The 22,147-nt window shown below is 42.2% G+C and overlaps 1 protein-coding gene across 14 annotated transcripts in view; it reads left to right on the top strand.

Annotated features, from left to right (window-relative positions):
- POC1A (POC1 centriolar protein A) overlaps positions 1-22,147 on the top strand; it is a 93,528-nt gene that overhangs the window by 30,222 nt on the left and 41,159 nt on the right. For 11 of the 14 annotated variants that reach the window (XM_074879466.1, XM_074879468.1, XM_074879465.1 and 8 more), the window contains 7 exons: positions 23-886; positions 3,381-3,465; positions 6,511-6,682; positions 9,794-9,973; positions 11,107-11,214; positions 12,572-12,687; positions 17,999-18,132. In XM_074879466.1, coding sequence (XP_074735567.1) covers positions 806-886; positions 3,381-3,465; positions 6,511-6,682; positions 9,794-9,973; positions 11,107-11,214; positions 12,572-12,687; positions 17,999-18,132 — 876 coding nt within the window. In that variant the 5' untranslated portion in view covers positions 23-805. Of the gene's footprint in view, positions 1-22; positions 887-1,470; positions 1,574-3,380; positions 3,466-6,510; positions 6,683-9,793; positions 9,974-11,106; positions 11,215-12,571; positions 12,688-17,998; positions 18,133-22,147 lie in introns of those variants that run through there. The other 3 variants (XM_074879462.1, XM_074879475.1, XM_074879474.1) reach the window with 3 other exon arrangements.

The raw sequence follows: 22,147 nt of genomic DNA on the forward strand, positions 1-22,147 counted from the left end.
GACCCCATCCTCTCCCCCACAGGACCTGATGTGTGCCGGTTGCTCCGGAGGGCCCTTTTCTTCCAAAGACCTTGGCATGAATATTCTTGAATTCTTTTCCATTGACATTTCTTCTGGACTGCTGCAGGTGTGAATGCCTGGCCAATGGGCTGCTTGATTGCTTGGGCTGATTCACATTAGAGAAAACTTCTTTTCCTTTTTTGCTGTTGATTAGGAGTGGGAGTAAAATAACTTCTGGTCCAAGTTCAGGACATCTTGGAATGTGTCCTGTGAAGGTTGTGTCTTGCTTGGTGGTGCTCCAGGAAGTGCCATGTTAGAGCCCATCCACTGCCCTACGCTGTAGCAGGCAGTTTTCAACAACAAAGACAGACCGGTGTAATTTGGAAGCAGTTTGTTAACACTGGAACGCAAAGCTGGAGGATTCCCCGTGCGTTGAATGAAGCTGCCAGTTCCTTAATAACTGGAGAATAATCCGTTTGGTTTTTAACCCAATTTCACGTCGCAGAATGAGCTCCCTCCAAAAAAACCTCAGCTTTTAAGTCACAAGGCCTCCAAGCAGGTAAGTGCTCTGCATTTGTGAACAAAGCAGGAGTGATTGGGATAAAGTGAACGGGAACATCTCCTGCCCAGAGGATGAAGAGGAAGGAACGCAACGTTTGATGGTCTGACAAGGAGCCTGTAAAATACAGGCGGGAGAACTCCGTGCAGTTCTGCTCTTCTTGGACTTCAAAGTTAGGAAGCACATCTGCTGATGATGTGGTAAGAACTGTACTGGGGAGAAGCCGCCTCAGTAGCAGCGCAGGCCATGTGCTACGTTATGAAAATTCGCAACTGGCCCCTGCTGGGCGAGGAGAGAGGCCAGGACGCCAAGTCTGGAATTACACGGGTAAATAGTTCTTCATGCGCACGAGGTGCCCCAGCCAAATCAGGGCATCCCAAATGGGGTTTTACACCAGGATTTTACACCCTTCAGGTGTTGAGGTGCAACCTGATTTGACCAATCACTTAATCACAAGAAAACTTTGCAAAGCAACTCTATTCTGCAGTGTTCTCACAGCTTGTCTATTGCTCCAGACATCCCTGAAGTTAGCCCAGCTGGGTACTTGTGTATGGTGGTGGGAGGGTTTCAAAGCCATGTCAGAAGGGCTTGGACGCTGGTTGTGTCCCGGCTGCCCAGGGGTGTCTTTTATCCCTCATGGGCAGCTCTCAGCTCCACACAGCACAGGCCTTATGGCCAGGGCCGGGCCATCCTTTAGTTTTACACAAGGGCACCGACTGCCATGGCAAGGCCTGTGAGACCTCTTCCCTGGGCCTCCAGCCGGGACTGCTTCACAGCCCGACTGCCGTGGGAGGCGGAGGGGCCCCCGACTGTGGCGGATGCCCGCGCCCCCTCCCAGGCCCGTAATGGCGGCCCCTCAGTGGCGGGGCCCGGCCCGCCGCCGGCACTGCCCCCGCCCGCCCCTTCCGGCCCGGCGCCGCGGCCCCTTTAAGGGCGGAACCGTTGTTGCGGGGCGCGGGAGGCGCGGGAACGGGAGTGCGGCGCGCGGGGGGTGTCATGGCTGCCGGGTGCCTGGTGAGGGGCCGGCTGGGCCGGGGCCCGCTGCGGCCCGAGGGTTTAATGCCGCCGGGGTTGGGCTGAGAGGGGCAAGCCCTGGGGGGGTGGGGGGCCGGGTCGGGGTCTGCTGCGGCCGGAGGGTTTAGTGCCGCCGAGAGGGGGAAGGCTTGGGGGGCTGCTGGGGCCGGGTCGGGCACCGCCTGAGCGTCTGGGATGGTGCTGAGGGGGGGCCGTGGCCTCTGGGGCTGGGGGGAGTGTTGGGGAGCCCTGGCACTGAGGGGGGTGGTGCCTGGGGCCCCCGGACTCCGGTTTGATGAGGGGTGACCGTCGGGATGGTGTCGGAGGGGTGGTCCTGGTGCTTTTGTTACCGTCAATTCGGTCTCAAAAGACCCCCCTGAGGCTTGGAGTTTCCGAGGCAGGCATTCTTTATTGCAGCGCCGGGTGCACGGGGGATCGTTCCACCCAACGTGGGTGCCGAAAGACACAGGCACGCTTATTATATACAATAAACGAAATGAATATTCCTGTAGTTTCCGAGAAGTACACCCCTATGTCCAGAGAATCTAATCCGTATGTTAATACATTGTGCAAGCGTACTAAAATTTGGGGAGGGGTCTCTGAGGGGCTTCCGCGGGGGTTTCGGTGCTCTGGGGTGGACCCTAGAGGCTGTTGAGGCGTCTCGTAGTGTCCTTCCCATGAACGCTCAGTCTTTTTCCACACAAGGACTTGTCTTGGCTCATTGCTCTGTGAAGTTTCTCAGCTTTCCTATCTTTGGCTTGCACAGGTGTCTGTTGTTTTTTTGCCCTTTCCGGGATGTCCCCATCACAGTTGCAAAAACTGTGTCCTTGGGTGTGCTCTGGTGCGAGGCCCCTTCCAGCAATGAGCACCAACTGCTGGCAGGCATCACTCTGTGGGGGAAGGCGGGGCTGGGGCTGTAGGGGGGGAGTGTCGTGCTGCTGGGGCTGGGCTGTGCAGGGGAGGGCCAGGGGGGTTCTGGGGCTCAGGTGGTGTGGGGAGGCAGTTCTGGGTTTAGGGGAGGCTTAGTGCTGCTGGGGTTGGGCTGTGCAGCAGCGGCTTACCTGGGCTTGGTCCGTGGGGCGGCATCATGCAGTTGGGGCTCTCGGGACAGAGTTGGACTTGGGGGAGCTTAATGCTGCTGGGGCTCGGGATGGGGGGCAGCCCTGGGTTTTGGAGTGCTGTTGGAGCTGGGATTGGTCTGTGTTTGCGTGTGGGGGCACCTTTAGGCTGGTGGGTGGGGCTGGTGTTGGTTTTGGTTTTTTTTTTCCCCTGACCTGAAGCATTGTTTGGTGCTTGCAGCAAGGTGCTGTGTAGGGACATAGGGGAGGGGTAGTGGGTCAGTCTGTTTTGCTGCAGTTCTGATTCTACTGTCTGTTTCAACAGGTGTGCTAAGTCTTGCAAATTAGTCCCTTCTGTGCCAACAGTGGCCTCTTGACTATGCCTGGGCTGAGATGAGCAGCTGTCAGAGCAAAGCTGAGCTTGACTGCTTGCTTAGGTGGTCACTGACATGGCTTATCTGTTCCAAAGTCAGCTTTGGGGTCTCTGTACTAGAAGCATGTTGTAAAAATGCATGAATGATTTGTGCAAGTCACCTAAGGTCCAGGGGGGTTATCATCTTGAATAATTTGCCTTTTTTAAAGTTTGTTAATACACCTGAAATTTGCATTTCTTGTTGCATCTTGTTCTTATCTCTACCTGGCTTTTGTGGGATGAATATGTGACTTGGTTCACCTGTCATAGAAATAAAATGGTTTTATTGTCCAAAGTGATTCTTAACCTATGGTGTCTGAACATTATTTTCTTCTAGGAAGACCCGTCCCTGGAGAGACACTTCAAAGGCCACAGAGATGCCATCACTAGTGTGGACTTCAGTCTCAATAAGAAACAATTGGGTAAATTATCTCTTTGTGTTTTGATGGCCAGATGATAAAGAAAGAGATTCTCTGCTTTAGTTAAATGGAGGGAGCAGTGGAGGTACTGAGCTCTACAAGAGCGAAGAACTTGCTTTCATGATGAAGAAATTTTAGCATTTTAGGGTGAACATTTCTGTGTGCTTTGAAAAAAATCCAGTTGTTGAACCACAGGGGTGGCAAATTGTGTGCATCCTGCTAGAGCTTTAAGAACATCTACCATTGCTTATCATTTCACATACCTGGCTTTACCATGCAGTCAACTTAAGGTGAAACCTTGCTTTTTCTTCTTCCCCTTCCATTTCTCCCCTTTAGACAGCTGCCAAGGCTTATGTCCTAGCTGCTATTCAGTAACCCACTGTGTGTGCATTGAGTAGGAACCAGGAGGGGTTTTGGCTCTTGGGGAAGCTGCTGTTCAGTCTGTGGCATGGTGGGCATCGCTTTGGCTCGCAGAGCAGATAAGGCAGAAATGATAGTTTGAGGCAATATACCTGCTAGGCAGCTGGAGCAGTAGGCATGAGTAAATAGAAGTGCAGCAGTCTAGCAGGTAATAATCCTGTTCTGGATCTTGCAACCTACACAACACTCTGGAAGCTGCAAGGAAGTGAAAATCAATCAGACTTGTTTTGGACACCTCTCTCCATGCTGCTCTTTTTATTGTTGTCTGCAATCTTTTGTTTCTACTTCCTGTGTCTTTCCTAAAACTTCATCTGGTCAGTGCACATCTCTGTTTAGCAAGGGTTCTCTGAACATAATTAAGCATTGCTTTTGAATGGCCTTTCAGAATTAGTATGGGAGCCTTTGCTGCCTCCATCTAGACCGTGAAGTAGTTGCTCTTGATATTTTAAGTAAATGAGATCAGGTAAGAAAGGAAACAAATTCTAAGAATTTTTCTTTTCTAGGTACTGTTGGGTCAGTTGTGTGTACTTGAGTCTTATGAGATTTCAAAGTTCTTCCCCATTTCTGTGACCCCCTCCCCAATAAAACAGCCAGACCTAGAGGACTTGGTCTTTTTACTCCATTAGATTGCTTGCCCAGTCCAGTAAGGATAATTGTTATTGCCAGCAAGTCACATATAAGCAGTATCATATTGAAGTGCTTTATTAAGATGTCAGAGCATTATTTTCCTTACATTTTTTAACGTCAGTCCTGGGGAAGCTGTGATACTGCAACTTAATATCCTTGCCAGACAGTGACTTAGTGTAGTTATGACTAACGTTCAAATCTCTTGACACTAGGCTGTATGTTTATCTACTTTTACACAGTTGTCTCCCCTTAAATTTTAATATCCGTAAGGAAAGTGTTGCTTGTATGAAATACAAAACCAAAAACAACAGCTGAACTGACAAATATATAAGGTTTTTTGTTTCCCCATAAAGGACATGCATAATGAATGATCCTGTTTGAAATGGGCATGTAATAATCCCAAATCAATAGCAGGAAGAGAGATAACTATTTTTTGTGTTAAAATGACTGTGAAATACAAGGAGATATCCAGCAAAATCTATTTGGTATTTTGCCATAACACTAATGAACTGAAATCTTGTAATTATGATACTACCATGTCAGAACCTACCATCAAACTGCTCTTTTTTTTTTTCTAGGAACATTTTAAGATCTCCCTGGAGATGTTGACACTTGGGTAGAGAGATACAGATGCAGCTTGGGTTTGTTGGCAGGCTAAGATGTGTATATTCTGTATTTGCCTGTGGAAAATCTACAGTTTTCTGTTACTTAAGCATTAAAATTGATTTGGAGGGGTATTTTTACTGTCATTGTTTGAGATGTTAAGTTGCCACGGGCATATGTTTGCCATTTTACGAATCACTAGGGTCCCAGTGCTACAGACTTCATGCAGTATGGCGGGCTTTAGGGGACGAGCAGCTCTTCAGTTTTCACTGTGCTGAGTCAGTGATGGGACCTGGCAGGGGAGTTTTAGACTGAAGTGGAATTTACTCTTGTGTTTGGGAAACCTGTTCCCTGGTTCTCTTGGCAGGGACAGATACGGCTCCTGTCACATAGGGAGGGGGATGTAGCTTCTATGAAGTTCAGTGTCAGGGAGATGAGTTGTCAGTTGTGCTTTCAATGGATGTAGCATGTGCACCTGAATTCTGCTTTCTCCTTAAGTGATCCTTTGCTCTTGCTGCTGAGGGAGATCTTGAAAAAGCAGCATCTGTGCTGGGGAATGTCCACCTTCCCATAAGTAGTCTTTGCCCCCTGGGGTCTCCCTCAAGCCCTTTCTCTTCCTTCTTGTCTTTGGAGCATGCCTTTACTTTCTTCCACCCCTTTCATAGAGTAAAGGCAAGTTGTGGTGGTTGTTTTTTATTCCCGCAGGTGAGTATAGCAGTGGGCATGAGTGGAAGAGTGGCTGTGAGTAGATGGAGTGACCCTATCTCTATCCATAGTTCTTTAAAACCTCTCATGACTACTATTGAGTCCTGCTGACCCTTCCTACTAATAGAAAATTAAACACTGCTCTAATCACATTGCAAACTTGTATTTTTCATTTATTGTTAAGAACTGCTGAGGTGACTTTGATCAATGTTTTGCAACAAGGGAGAGGTGTTGGAGGGAGTTGTAGATGGGTTGCCTTTAAGTCATTGACTCACAGAGCTTCTCTGCTTAATCTGTAGTGTGTTACTTGATATTTAACCTGCTGCAGCTGATAGCTGACTCTGCTTTCCAATAAAAAAAGTGATGAGGAACCTTAATTCACAGACCTTCTATGTGTTTCCTTCGTGTGTATTTATTTGGATGAAATTTTGCAACTTGTGTGGCTTTTGCCTCTGCAGCTGTTGGATGACCTGACTTGGAAGTAAATTGTCTGTCCAAGCCAATGCATGACTGACTTTGAATTACTGATGAAATAACAGTATGCGATACATTGGTGAAGCTTCAAGGACAATGTACTTGAGATTGCTGGAAGCTGTGATGGTGAACTGAGTGTGAAATGCAGTTTCGGAGTAATTGGAGGAGCACTAATGCAAGTTTGGTTTTGTGTGGTTTTGTTTTTCCTTTTTATTTCAGCAAGTGGCTCGATGGATTCGTGCCTGATGATCTGGAGTATGAGGCCTCAGATGAGAGCCTATCGCTTTGTGGGCCACAAAGATGCGGTGATGTGTGTTCAGTTTTCCCCTTCTGGTCACCTGGTGGCTTCAGGCTCTAGAGACAAAACAGTCCGTTTATGGGTTCCCAGTGTGTAAGTATCTTCCTTCTGTCTCTTTTCTTGTGTTTTAATTATGGTTTGGGGTTTCTTCTTGCTTCTAGATAGCAGTTCTCAGCTATGGGACTGGAGTCTGTTTGAGGGAAGGAAGAACCATTTTATGTGACAGCTCTAACAGAGAAGTAGTAATTTGGCCTTGGTATTGCATTGGAAACAAAACTAAAATCCTTTGCAAAGCTTAAAGTCAGTATTAACTTCCTATGCTAATATAACAAGTCACTAATGTAACTCATCAGTGGTGAGATGTTGGAGTTCCCCTTTCTCCCCCAGCCCGTGTTTCCTCCTAGCAAATAGATCCTTTGCTTCTGTGCTAGTGTTAAGCAAGATGCTGAAACACAAGTTGATGTTTAGTGATGGAGATACTGTGAGCAGGGTGGAGGCTATTAGCTTGCATGCTTGCTATGGTCCACAAAATGGTTAGGTGTCTTTAACCTTTATTTCTTGGCCTAAAACTCTGTGTTCCACTGATAGTAAATGATGGTGTATTACTAACACAAGACTGCTTTGGATTATGTATTTTTTATGAGCTTGCATATGATTAATAAAAACTTACTTTCAGTACTTCAGCCTAATTCTGAAGTTTCCATTTCTGAGTAGAGGGTTTAGTTGCTTTAACTCATTAACCCTTGGTGATCATTGTCTGAGACACCTCAACTTCTGTTTTACTCTGCGATGCATTGTTTTAAGTGATAGGTCTTCAGCAAGGAACACTTAATTGAAATACAGCACAAACAGGAGAGTGCTGAAGAATTGCTTGAAAATTTAATCTTGCTGCAAGTAACAAGAAGCTTTTTGCAGCCAAGATGCAGAAGAGCAACTGCCAGTGTTTCCTTGGGTCTCTTGGTTCTCACACTAAACAGTGGGATTGTTTTTCTTTGAATGGACAGGCACATAAAAAAGTATAAGAGGTTCCTTTGCTTGTGAGCTTGTAAATTGCTGCTGTCAAAGACTAAAGGTTTGTGTCCAGAAGCAGACCCATGATTGTGGTGGCAGATAGAAGGGATTAAAAAAAAAAAAAGAACCAAATAAAACCATGCACAAAACATACTCCAGTGTTAAAATAAACATGTCACTTCAGGAACCTGGGAAAGCATTTCTAGTTGTTTATTTTTGATGAGTTCTTAGGGTTATGATTACCCATTGGAAGCTTTATTTGATGATCTATGAAACCATAGATAATCTCTGCCATGGAACTGATAGGTTCTGAAAGAGACTTTTTAAAATCTGTGATGAAAGTGCTTTTAAATAATTTATAGTGAAATGTACTCAAATTTGCAGATTGTAAATTCAATTTTAATTATTTCAGTTTAGTTAAACTTTCCTGGAAGGAATAATCACAGTGACATGTTAGCATATATATTATTAAAAGGCACAAGATGGATTATGATTAAAATTTGACCTTGCTGCTCATCAATCTCTTATAAGGAAAGAGACTGACAGTGTCATTTAGCTATCTTCAGAGCTGTGCTGCTAATACAGAATACTGAAATAAATTACAGCGCAAACTTGTTAGATTTCTCAGAAGTTAGCATATACATTTTAACAGAGGACTGGGATGTGCTGAGAAAAATGAATTTGTGTTGGGTGATATTTATCTTAGTTTCTTAGGCATGTGAGCTCTGTGATCTAAACTGCACCTATGAATGTCAAGTCAGAAAAGAGCCAGTGTGGAAAGGGGGTTGTTATTGTTATGCTGGTTGTGCGTACCTTGGTGCATGGCCTCTTTAATCTGTGTTTATTTAGTATTCTTTGTCAATTTGCCTTCTCTATAACCAAAAAAAGGTGTTGATGTTGAATCAGGTTTGAGACCTTCAGCTTGCCAGTTTTGCACAGTCATTAAAAGGGTGAGGGAGAAGCTGCCCTATAGTCTGTGGGCCAGGACTTTATTTCCAAAGAATTGCCTTTCAGGGGCGATGTGTTATTGATGCAGTTAATGCTACCCTGGTGTGTGGATTTCAGTCTTTGGATTTGTTGTGGGTTTTTTTTTAATAAGCCATGCTGACAGAATTTTGTAATTTCATGTTTCTGCATGAGTACTTATCAGACTGGGGGATGTTCTGTGGTTTTGGACAGAAAGAAAACTTTCCTGAGACATAACCTTTACTGTTCCTTGCCTTCTGGCAGATAAAAGATTAAATAAAACTAGACAGCTCTGACCTTTTCTGAGGAGGGAGGGAATGTTGCTGGAAGGTATGTAGTATTTTGATTTTTTTTGGCCTTTACAGTTTTAGCAGTCGTCAGCCTCAGTCTAAAGCCTGTTAAATTCTGATGGAGAAGGGAGCAAACCACTGTGTCTTTCTGTTGTCCTGTCTGTGAATATGGAGCTCCTGGTAGTACAGTACATGCTGGAGACATCTTGGATCAAGAGTCCCATATACCTGTTAGATCTCTAAATACGTTGGACCTTGGATCTTTAAATATGCCTTGCCTTTATTTACCAGAAGAATGCCTCTTGCATTTATTTGGAAATTATGGGTAAAGAATAATAACGATACCTTGTCATTTGTCTTGCCTGGCTGAGTTAGTGATAGCTTGCTCAAAGTTGTACAACGTCAGGTGTGCTGAATTCAGTTGTGTTATTTCTTGTGTGATGCTGCGTCGGAAACATTCAGCTGGAGTGTGAGCCATTATAGGAACAGTTGTGAGGTAGTTGCCTGCTTGGCTCTGTCTAGATGAACTGTGAAAGCACGTACCTCCCTCCTTACCTGCCTTGCAGCAAAGGGCCTGGTAAAAGTACAGAATCTCAGCATCCTCTTTTATACTGATGCTTCCATAAATGTTGTTTTAAATGGTTGCAAAAATTAACAATACCATTTTTGCCTCTTTATAGGAGACATGAGTTGTTTTCTGTTGGATTTGGCTCCAGTATTGAACTGGAATAACTGGTTTTAGCTATGTATTCTGTATAGATCATGAAGCATGAGTTTGGGATTGATCAACGTTTTCTTCCAAATGTAAGCACATGCAGTTCCCATAGAAGTGGTGGTTAATAGCACTGTTCAGCATGCAGAAGCTTTGTGTTTTCAGGTACATGATGTCTTTGCTGCCCTGCTACGTGGTTTTAAAGTGCTCTTTCCTTTTGTATAGCAAAGGAGAATCTACTGTGTTCAAGGCTCATACGGCGACTGTAAGAAGTGTTCATTTCTCCAGCGATGGCCAGTCCTTAGTTACAGCTTCTGATGACAAAACAATCAAAGTGTGGACGGTTCACAGGCAGAAGTTTCTATTCTCACTTAGTCAACACATAAACTGGGTTCGCTGTGCCAGGTAAGTTTGGCGCTCTGACAAAGAGGTGGGGGCTTATCCCTCAAAGTGGAGACTGAGTATCATGGTCTCGTATAACACATTTCTATTCAGGATGATTCAGGTGTGTTTAGTGATTGAAATCTATTGCTAACCTGCAGAGATGCCTTCGGATAATAGTTGTGTACCCACTTTGTGTTTCTTCAGTGATCTTTGTCAAGCAGAGAGTTTTCTGCTTAGTGATTTGTTCTGTGTTTTGCTTTTGTCTGGTTTGGAGACTTCTGCATCTTGAACTTGCTAACAGAAACAAAATGAGAGATTTATATTGTTATTTCAGCTTAGTTACTTTTAGACTTGTCATGCCTCTAGTTAAAATGATCACCTGTGCTCCTTCCAAAATGCTGAAAGTGCTGCCATAATAAAAACATTATTTCATGGTAACTGTTTCAGATTTGGTTTTCAGTTGTCCATTGTGGCTGTTCTGAGGAGTTTTTATGTATATATGCATGTAGGATAAAGACACAGTTTTTCTGTAGGTGAAAAGTTCATTATAGTTCTTGAATATGGTGGTGGCAGTGGCTGGTAGTCCTACAGATGCTCACAGTAGAGTAGAAAGAATGTTTTTCCAGTATGTATTATAATGTTCTCTAGTTAGGGACTCAAGTCCTGATCCTGTAAAATGTATGTTTCTGAAGAGAGATATTGATCTGTCTTGTATATGAAATTCTGAGATAGCTTAATACATTCTTCTAAGGTACTTGAATGATGAAGCTTCTCCTGCTGCAGCTTTTATCTTGGGAGTAATTGTATTGCTCTGAATGCTTGTGGCAAAGGTAGGAATTGTTTCGAATCAGGGTAGAGAAACAACTTGAGATATACTTAAATTGAAACAAGTAGGACAAGAGATCTTAAGTCAGTCTCAAGACTTTCCTGAGGGTTATTTTATGTGTTTGTGGAATTAGGGATAGTTTGAGGGCTTGCAGCTTGCTTTGTTTTTCCCTCAACTTGGAGTAATTGGATTTTTAGTTTCACTGATGCCAGTGTGACTTCTTGAAGAACAAGGTGTATTTACTGATATACCTTGACAGCTGGCCAAATCCAGTTGACCCCGTACACCTTTTGGGGGCATTTCTTAATTGCTGTAACTCTTATCTTAGATTCTCTCCTGATGGACGATTGATAGTGTCAGCCAGCGATGATAAAACTGTCAAACTGTGGGATAAAACCAGCAGAGAATGTATACACTCCTTCTGTGAGCATGGGGGGTAAGTACCTCGTAGTGCATGAGGACCGGCCTTCTTGTGATTTCTAAAATGGGGATGCCTGGTCAATGTACACCTCGTTTTGTGACTGCAGTCAGAGGTCCTTATCCTGGCAATCTTTTCTACCTCTTAAAAATTCATTAGCACTATTACAAAGGCAGCCAGCAGAGGATGAGATGCAAAAAGAGTTCCCAGAATTCCTTTGACCTTTTTGTGACTTCTCCATATTGGAACCTTGAGGATTATGTTTTCATAACTGTCCAACATGTCAAGCCTTAGTATCTTTACGCTTATTTATTTTTGGAGATGCTTAAATTTTTTATCTCTTCTAGCTATGTTAAGCTTTTTTATTTTGCTCTGAGTTGAAGTAAATTAAAAGAGTAAAAGTGTACTGGCAGATTGGCACTTGGATGCTTTGTTTCATCCTCAAATTTTTGAATAATAAGGTTATTCCAAAAACCACTTTGTATTCAGAAAAACAGCTGTTGAATCAGGATTTTTTTCATGGAGATTGAGCCACAGCAAAAGTTAATTTGTCCAGAAACACAAAACAAGTCCTTAGAGAAGTGAGACTGGAATCTGCCTAATTTCTTGCTGCATTGAATCTTTAAGTACAAAGTTGTGTTCTTTCCAGATAATATACAGCGACATTAAGATAAATTCAGACAGCATTATTTTTTCGAGTGCTCTTAAGAATAGAGCTTCTCCAAACAACCTATTGAAATATTTCAACTTCTTCAGCATTTGTTACAAGAATACTCAAAGAATAATTAATTTTGTACAATTTACTGTGTGGATTGGGTGAGGAGTTACAAGATGCTCTTCACTGAAGGTTTTACTGTACTTGTGTGTTCAGAATAAAAACTGATTGCATACAGGTTCAGAAAGGAACTTGGTCTCAGCCTTGCTACCTTCCAAGTGGCAGCATATGATTCCAGGCACAAATTCAGTAAATTCCACCTTAAAATTAGTTAAGCGTAATAGTAGAAAAATCTCTTCAGTCTTGTACACACCACTCTAGAACTCCTGTTAATTTAGTAGGAGACATATTATACAAACATTAAATGAACACTTGAAAATGTTGTGACAGTCGGATCCATCAGATTTTAGGAGGCTTATATCTGCAGCTCCTACACCTGTAACGCACAGTGTTGAAGATGGTAAGCTTAGATAAAATCCTGCAGTCTGCTTGGGGTTATAAGCAAGGGCTTAACCTGAAAATTTGTATTGCTGAATTTCTCTTATCTCTTCCTTTCTGTAATGTTCAATGCATCATGATGTAGCTTCCCTTTTTCAAAAGACCTCTTTGATCTTTAGCAAGAGTTGAATATAAACAGTTGTCTTTAACTGCAATTTACAGGTTTGTGAATCACGTGGATTTTCATCCCAGTGGTACGTGCATTGCTGCGGCTGGTACAGATAACACAGTGAAGGTGTGGGACGTTAGGATGAATAGACTTCTTCAACATTATCAAGGCAAGTTAAGCTCTTAGAAAAGCCGGGCCTTTCCACATATTGATGTGACTTGCTCTGAAGTCCAAGGACAGTTTCTCCATCTGCTGCTTTTTCAGAAAAGCACTGGGTTAGGCCCGTCAGTGGAAGGCTTTTTTCACCAAACATCATGCTTTGCTTTGTGTTAGCTCCAAGACTGATTCTTATATATTGGTGAGAAACACCTCTGTTCTGATTTCTCCTCCCCTGCCCACCATCAAAAAGCAAAAAAGCCCCAATGTTGAAATTGCCCTGTGTTGCAGGTGTGCATAGGTGTTATCTATGATGCCACTTGGCTCATATTCACTGTTCTTGAGGAGGTGTTGTGCAGTAAAAATGATGTGGCCTTGTCTCTGAATAAGCCCATAGGAGGAGTCAGATGCGTTCCAGCAAAGCAAAAGGTTAAGTTCTTCGTGAGAAAATTAGGAAAGTTAACAAAAGAGGAAGAGCAAAACAAACCAATTGCAATTCTATACCATGATCTGTGTTTACAGTTCCTTCTCCAGTAGCTGTTTGGTTTTCAGTTTCTAGAATTAGCTTTGACCTTCTTACGACTTATCCAGTTGGCTTGTCCTTGGAGTAGCTACCTTGTATATTTAGGAGTCTAAATCTCCACCCCACTCCTTTACCTTCCAAATGGTATCTCTTCCCATTACCTCTTGTCAAACTGATCAGTGCTGCTGTTTGGTGGAACTGGGTGGGAAAAGGATGCTTTCCCATCCCTGCGAGCTTCTTTGAGTTTGATCATCCTGGTTTGTGCATATTAGTCTCCTGAGCCTAAATGTGGCTTTTCTTTCCTTTACTACTAACAATTTTTTGGGCTGCTGTAGTATTTTGTAAATCCCTACTGTTTCCAGTGCTTTGCTTCCATAGCTTATTAAACTTCATTTTGTTAGATTTTCATGAAGACTGCTTCTGGCATGCTAGTAAAGCAGATCAGAGATACAGGGCTAGAGCTTGGTGTATTGTTCTTTCTGCCATCCACATCAAATGCCAAATGCTGTCAGTTCCTGCTGTGACAGCTCACAGCTGAATGCCAGGCAGGAAAGAGAGTAGTAAAATAGCTTGCAGTTGACTCCTGCTAACTTTGCAAGTTGAGAGACAAAAATTGAATTCTAAATTAAAGCTGTTGGTCATCCTGGCTTTATGTAACTGCAATTGTTTTTTAAAGTGCTTTTGACTGTGTATCCCTTTAATCACAAGGCAATGAAAGAATTTTCAGGCTCTTGATACAAGTTCTCTAGTTTCCCTTGTTACAGAAAGGCAGAGAAAGTGTAATGATGTTAAAGGAGCAGAGTTCTTTGCTTTGTCTTCCCAGCAACCTGTGAAAGACTAGACCTCTTCCAGTAGATAAGAGCAATGGGAGTTAGTCATCTCAAAGCACATGCAGATTGTCTGCAGAGAAGCTATTAAGATTATGAAAGTCCTTTGGGTTCCATAAAACAGTAAATAAAAGTTCCCTGAAAAGAGATTGTTGTGGAGTAGAAACAGCCTGCAAACTTTTGAATGCTTTCATAATTCTCCTGTATATAGAGGGCTGTTCTTTTGCTCTTTGCATATAGATGGAAATACTATTGTGATCATCTGATGTGACTTTAAGTACTGATGGTGACACCACTGTCATTGGAACAGGGTTTTTTCTTGGATAGAAAACAAAAAATCATATTCCTTATTTCTGGCATCAACTTCCTGCACTGTTTTATTCCTGGCGTATGGGGTGCTACTCAAGTGTATTCTCTCTGTGTAGTCAAGTCGAGCACTTCTTGAGCTCTTTCAACTGCAAACCTCCCTGAGGTCCTTGAACTCTCATATAACACGATTTATTTTTTTTTTAATTTCTTCAGTTATTCTTATGGACTCGCAATCACTCCCAGTTCTCAGATAGTTAACATCCAATGGAAATCAAACCTCTTGACAACTGTTGTTCCAATTTGTTGGTATTGAGGTGGTACAATTTCAACAATGAATGCTGAAGTATGATTCTTTGTGTAATAAGTATTGTTAACTTGTGGCCCATATCAAAATTTGGAAATGTCTTTCTGAAGTCTTGTTGCTAAAATAGGTAGCCTCTTTAAACACTGAAACAGTGTCAGATTGTCCTTTAACCTACTCTATCAGCTTTGCAACAATGGCAAGATCTGCAGTGCATGTTTCCAGCCACAGTATAAATTGGCTCAAGAATCATCTCTTCCTACTTTCCACTTACTGGTATTAAATTGTCCAAATCTAATGTGATTCAGGTTTGGCTGCCAGGTTTATTTTTTCTGTCTTGGAATTCTCTAGTTCCCCTATATCCTACCCTTACTGAATGGTATTTTAGTCTGACATTCTTGCTGTTGAAGTGATCTTTCCCTGTTAGGAGTGTCATTTTTAACAGCTACTGTGTAAATCCTGATTGTGTATTAAACTTTGAACTAGGAAGTGTCATAGAAGCCAAAGAAACATAAAATTGCAGCGGTAGCTGTATGCAGTCGCTTCATGCACCTGTGGCTGCGAACTGACGTTTGTAACATGTTCTGGAGATGTGTTTATAAGTCCTGCTGTTCTGAGGGTTTATACGCAAGCCTAAATAGACTAAATCGGGTTTGGTTTTGCGGCTCTCCCCCGTGGAACTGCCATCTCAGTCCCACTAGAGGGCATCTCTTCCTTCGGTATGTGCTTACGCTGCCCGATTTCAAGGGAATCCATTTTAAAGATTGAGTTGCATCGAGGAGTTAATAGATAAGTAGCTCTGCCACAGACTCTTGTGTGTTAAAGTTGGGTTGTTTTCCAAAACTGATTAATCTTTCAGCAGTGTTGCTCATGTTGCCAGGATTTGTTCCAACTGTGACATTGGTAAATGAAAGTTGGAAGTAGAGAGCAAACTGCAAAACCTTTTGTATGCTGTGTGCGTTTTTTTTAGCAAAGTATGCTCTGGTCACGTTTACTGTACAGGAGAACAGACACTGTATTCAATACTGTATTTGGCACTAACTTTTTTGTACAGCAGATAATCCCCCTACAAAGATGGCTGATGTTTATTGCCTGACATTTTTTCCCCTGTGCAAAGCTGTGTGTAGGGCACCTCTGAAGGTCTATGGAAACAGCTCTAACCTTTCTTTTTATTGCTGTCTAGAAAGAACAGTTGGTAATTTTATACAGTTCAGATGCGGCTGGATGGTGGTTATTTGTTCTGTAGGGACTGTGGCTGTGTCAAGTCCTTCCTAATTTATCTTCTCACTGGTGGTTACTAAGTTGTGGCATTCACCGATTACATAAAAGTAGCATTGTCAGACTTGGGACAGTTATGTTCAGTCACTCTACAGGCTGGTGTGACTCAATTTTAGTTGTTAACCCCCCAATATAAGTCCCTTAACTGGCCATTACTTTTCTAGGGGTTTGCCAGCAGAAGGGTAGGCTTATAGCACCAAGTCACCAGGAGATGCCACCTCATGCTGCGCTGGATTTATTGTTTGCAACATGAAATCAAGTGAGGCTGCAGGATGTGTTGGCAAGTTTTTGGAGAGGTGTTGTGAATGGTCTTGTGGGAGGTATGAGCTGGTTTGGCAGAAGAGATGAAGTTTTCTCTGAGCTTATGACAGCCAAAAACTCCTTGGGCACAGAAGCTGTGACTGCTTACACAGCCACAGTCTGTGTGGTTTCTTTCCATTATGAAAAGGTTTTTTGCTGAAGCTGGAAATACTTTATTCACTGTCTGGAACTTGGAGGATATATCATTAACTTTATCTATTTCTGGTGTGATTCCTGTCAGGACTTGCTTTAGTTGACAAAATATGTTTGCCTTTATCTGGATTTAGATACCAATGGGCTGAAGAATATTCCGGATCACTCAGAACAAAATTTTCAAAGGAGAAATGTATTTAGTATTCTTTCAGGAGGACAAACTCCACATAGACTTTTTCTGCTTTAATATATAGTGTAAAACAGGGCTGGAGGGTAGGTAGAAGAAGATCTAGCTGTGTGATAAAGCAATATTCACCAACAAGAATAACTGTTTATAAGTTACCTGTGTTGAGTTAAAGTTTTCTTTTGTGTTTTTTAATAGTCCAGGTCAAGAGGAATCATGTTCTCAGAACTTAAGCTGACGTATCTAGTGTTCCTGAGAATTTCAAAAGTAGATGCATTCTGTTTTACAGTTGAACTAGGTTATTTCAGATTTCTGCTTCAAATCTATCTGCAAAAAAATATTTGGTTCTAATGTCTTTAAAACTGTATTTTGAGGTTTTTTAACTTGCACTTTGGATTTGAAATGCACAGTAGACTCTCAAGGGAACATAAATTTAGGTGGGGGGGATGTATTAGTAGTAGTAGATTTGAGATACCAGAACATTTGGAGGGCATGTAGTATAATTAAGTATAATTGGATAGTTAAAACCCTCTTCAAGCATAGTCCTAATATTCTGTAATGTCACATACGTTCAGAAGGCTGTGCATGTGTAAAATACTGCATGTTCTTATAAATAAATATGTTCAATAGCCTGTTTTGTAAAAGTTTGGGGAGGGGAAAAAAAAGCTCTACATTAGGTAGATGTTTAATGTTACAGTGAACTTAAGTGTAATTTGACTTTCTTGTTTCTTAGAGCATTTTCTTTAGCTCTTTCCAAAGTAACTCTTCAGCTTCATCTTCATGCAGGAAGGATTGCATTATTGAAAGTTCACACTCTTGATAATTTGTCTATTCATACTTGTTTTAATTTTTTTGGTGAGACAAATTAGATGTCTGAAGAAATGCTTATACTGGACCATTTTAAAGTTGCTCGTTCTTCTTTTCTAGTTTCTCTTAAATCCAGTCTCAGTTAGAGTTGAGTACTAAACCAAAAGAACCTGTGCAATGCCAACTTTGAGTGTCTTTCATCATCATTTCAGTCTTCTCCTTAATGTACTAGCATATAGATTTTAGTCTAGAATGACTTGGGAGTGAGAACAGCAGCTCCACAGTAGCAAAATATGTCAATGTCCAGCTCTCTCACAGAATCATATAGCTCATATAGTTACATGCACATATAGTTACATTTTGGGGCTATGCTGGAAGCTTTTGTATCCTTAAATCTCCCGGAATAATTGGCAATGCTTCCTTTTCTCTTTCAATAAAGTAGTGCCTATTTTTACAAGAATTGAGTACTGTGCTTGTTCTCCAGTGCCTTGAAGAGTTTGTGGAATGTTTTTCCAGTGATAATCTTCCTGTTAAACTTTGTAACAGAAAATTGAAATGTGCTTGTACTTTATTTTATTCTTTTGCCTTGAGCTTATGTAAACTAGTCTTGGTGACTATTATATACGTTTTTTCCATCCTCAGTGCACAGTGCTGTGGTAAACAGTCTTTCCTTTCACCCCTCTGGAAACTATCTTGTTACTGCTTCCAATGATTCAACCCTTAAAATTCTGGATTTACTAGAAGGAAGACTTCTGTATACTCTTCATGGTCACCAGGTGAGGTAAAGCCTTTTATACAGTAATGTACAAACCCACAGCAAACTGGGCATATCTGTACTTGAGCCTTTCATTCTTTGTGGCCAGAATTTCCTTGCATAAAATGCCAATGATACTACTACTAATAGTATTTGAGATCATCACTGTTTGGAAGGGAAGGCTTATGGGAAGGGAAGGCAGGAGTGAAGAGGATGAGAAATCAAGATAGAAAGGGAGCTCCAGTATTGAGGATGCAAGTCTTAGACCTAAGGGGCAGTCAGAGCTGTGGCCTAAACTCTAATCCTGGGTCTGTCGTGCACTCTGTACTGCAGCTCTGACTGTCTCCCTCTCTAGAGTGGTGCAAATAACACGCTCCCTTGATGCGAAGGGTTGTGAAGATAAATGCTATTGACCTGACAGGAGACTTAAGGACAGTAGTGGTAAAATGGAGGAAATATATTTTGGGATGTGATTTGGGAACACGTTTCCATTTTGTTAACAGGTTGAATTAAATAATTGAAGGTGATAAATGCTGCTGGTTTGTTAAGTTTAACTGATTGGCCTATTAGTATTATGCTGCTGGGTGTGTTGCTTGTAAGGTTAATTATATGAATGCTTGGAGCTCTCTTTTTAAATGTTAAATGAAAATAAATAGACTAATTTCATTGTCCATGCTGAGTGGAGCTCAAAGGCATGAAAAAGCAGACCTGCTTTAAAGTTTCCTTTTCCAAAGGGACAAAGAGAACAGAAATTCTTAACTCACTTGTCTCTGTTAAAATGGGGGCTGAGTCTTAAAACATGAAAACTAGCTGGGGAAAATCACAGCCTGAAGCTGCTGGTGGGGGGGGGTAGGGATGGTTCTGGGCAATAATGGTAGCTGCGTAAGCTGCAAAACTGATAATTCTGGCTTCTTGTGGCTTTGTTTAGTGACTGCCTTGCCTGATGTCTAAAAAGGTCAAGTTTGTTCTGTAACTTCTCTTTTGCTGTGTATTAATAAACTTTTCTCCTTTTTTGTAATAGTAATGGAAAAATAGGACAACCTCATACTTAAAACTCTGCTTCATGGAAAGATCTGATGAAAACTGACCAAAGGGTTCAAATGCTGAAAAGAATGGGGGGAAGATAACAAATGCTGGTTATCCTAACATGTAAACCTTGACTGCATAAAACTTTCTTACTTTAAAAGCTGGACTAAGTGGATACTCCTATCAGATAGGAGCTGCAAAGCTTCTAACTGTTGTCTTAGTCTTGTTTTCATATTTGTCTCTTGTGTTAATTTGTCGTCAGTTCTGAGGAAGTAGCATTCTGGAAAAGGGTAAGTGTGGAGGGACAGTGGATCTTTACATCTTTCATCCTTCCCTTGGGAAGGTATGTGCCTGTTTATTGTTGAGCAGGAGGCTGAACCTGTGTTCCATTTTCCTCCCTTCTGAGCTGTAGGCTGCTCCTCATTGAGTGCATGGCACAAAAAAAAGCTTAGCTTTGAGAGTCCAAAACTGATTATGGTGATGGAGGTCTTCAGAATTAGACGATAGAAAGTCCCTTTAGGCTGGTGCTGTACTTAACTCAGGGCTTCTACAAAACAGTTGGTTTGTGAATCATCTGTTCAGAAGGAGAGTTAAAACTTCATGTTTTTCCCACTACTATTTCAGATCAGTAAGACAGCGTCTGCCACTCTCCTAGGCATCTAACTGGTATTGGAAATGCTTTGACACTGGCACAGCTGAAGGGTAGTTGCCACTGTGGGATTATACTTCCTCCAGTTTGGAAACAAGTAGAAGCATGAAAGTGGGTGGTAGTGCTTTCTGGTCATCTTTTAAGGGTATTGCACCAAGATGGCTGTGGAACCAGTCCTAGTGTAGCCCTGGCTGGCATTTCCTCTGCTGGCATGTGCTGTATTGTTGTGGGCTGGTTCTTTTAATGCCTGCCTCATCTTTCCACTAAAAGCGTGTGATAACCTGTGCTTCATTCACAGTAAGCAACTGGCAGTGACAACAGGCCCTGCTTTCATCAGAAGCTGCTGGGGTGGATTCCTGCACTGGCTGCTTCCCTAGTCTGCTCTGCTCAGATAAACCCAGGCTACTTAATACTGATGGCGCTTTTTTTTTCCCCTCTCTTCTCACTGTGATTTCTGCAAGTATCTTCAAGTGGCTAAAAATGAAGTGGGTGTGGATTTTTTGGTCATTAAGTAGATTTGCCTTTTTAAGTGAGAGCTATAGGTTAGTCACCAAATGAACAGCCTGTTCTGAAGACATTCTTGAGTTGTGACTTTGTGTGGGTGAATATGCTGGTTGAGACTCTGTTCCTACTCTGACAGTTGACTGCTGTTGTGTTGTTCTGGGAAGGCTGCATGCGAGTGGACACTTGAAGGAAAAAAATTTAAGGTCCTTTAGACATGCTCTGACGCAACTGCTGGAGTGCCAGGAATTTGTTAGCAGCTGATTAGCTGTAGTTTACATAGGGAGGATTGCCAAGTTTACATTGCTGTCTTTAATTGTAATGTAGCTGGCCCCTTTGTAGCAGAAGGATTGTTAGAGACAGGAGTTTGCAGCTTGGAGCTGACATCTTGCAGCTGCGAAATATCATTCTGTATTGTGCTGCGTATTTTAGTTCTGGAGTGCTTCAAGCTGTGAAGTACTCTTGCCTAATTCCATACAGATGAGACACTGGGTTGGTGTGTAGTTCCACCTCTGGTACTGAATCATTGTCGAGGAACAGAATGTTTTGGGGCCTGTAAGTCACGTCTGGAGAGTTGCTAGAGGAGATCAGGTATGTACACAGTGCTTGTCTGCCCTTAGGGGTGGTTTGATTAGAGCATTTTCAGACTGACTTCCTTAGTGGAATGGAAGTTCTCAGTAAATATTTAGAAAACATCTGCATGGTTATATTTATAAATAGGAAGACAGAAAATGCAAAGTTATGATTCTCCAAACAACCTTGACTTGAACTGTGAAGTAGCTGCATTCTACCTACCTGGGTGGCATAAGTGCTTTCTGCTTTGCTGGCTGACTAAAGAGCAAGATCTTCTGAGCAGGTGCACAGGAAACAAATGTGCTCCTTTCCTGTCTGCTGCCAGCTCTACCTAGGTGGCATTAAACATCTGTGCAGGCCTAGTCCTCTTTGAAGGATGTCAGGACATCTCAGAGCTGCACAGAACTGAACCAGCAAAGGGAGACAAGGATGTATTGAAAACGAGCAATTGACTTCAGGTTAGCATTTCCAAGTATTAAAAGAAAATACGAGTGCTTTATTCTTCCCTTGTATTTTTTTAAACTGAAGCTTTCAAGAGTTAAAAAGCTAATGAAGATTCAATTATAAGGTGCCAGTATAAATTTTCCCTGTGTTAGCTCCAGCCGCTACTCTCTGGTGGAGGAAGGTGTACCCATGACAGTCTTGCTCTGTGTAGTAATACAGGGATTTTTCAAAGCTCAATGTAATGAGAACTCTTGTGACCTTTTTTTCAGAGGTATTCTGCATGAAAATGTCCCTTGTTGCCATTGCCATGTGTCCCCTGTGCTTTTCTCCTTGGTTCCCTTTCTCTCCTTTCTGTTATCACCTTCATTGTGGGCAGTTTCTAGGAATCTGCCCTTTTTATCTAAACATTTTTCTTGTCCTTACCGTTGGAGATGTGGATCCTTTCCACGGTCCCTATAGCTTTCCACTCCATCCCCACTTGAGGACAATACTTAGTTCTGTCCTGCACCTCTTGATTTGCCAATGTACAATACCTGTGCTGATACCTTTTCCCCTCTCCACATCATCTTTAGGGTACCTGTGTTGTTTGTAAAAAGCCAACAAACATCCATGGCTTTCATAGCTTTTTTTTTTTACTAGCTCTTACCACTTTCTAATATTTGGATTTTTCTGTCTGATGCTTCTGCAGGATATGTGCTGCATCCTGTACCAGACTGTGAAACAAGTGCGTGTTAACTTTGTCACCTGTCTTGCCCCTTGTATTTCTTCCTGCCTCTGTCTTCTCTGAATTCAGCTTTCTTCTCCTACTAAATATCCTGCTATTCTTTCACCTTTTCTGATGAGA

Source organism: Strix uralensis, chromosome 10 (assembly GCF_047716275.1).
Source record: "Strix uralensis isolate ZFMK-TIS-50842 chromosome 10, bStrUra1, whole genome shotgun sequence".
NCBI classification, from domain to species: Eukaryota; Metazoa; Chordata; class Aves; order Strigiformes; family Strigidae; genus Strix; species Strix uralensis.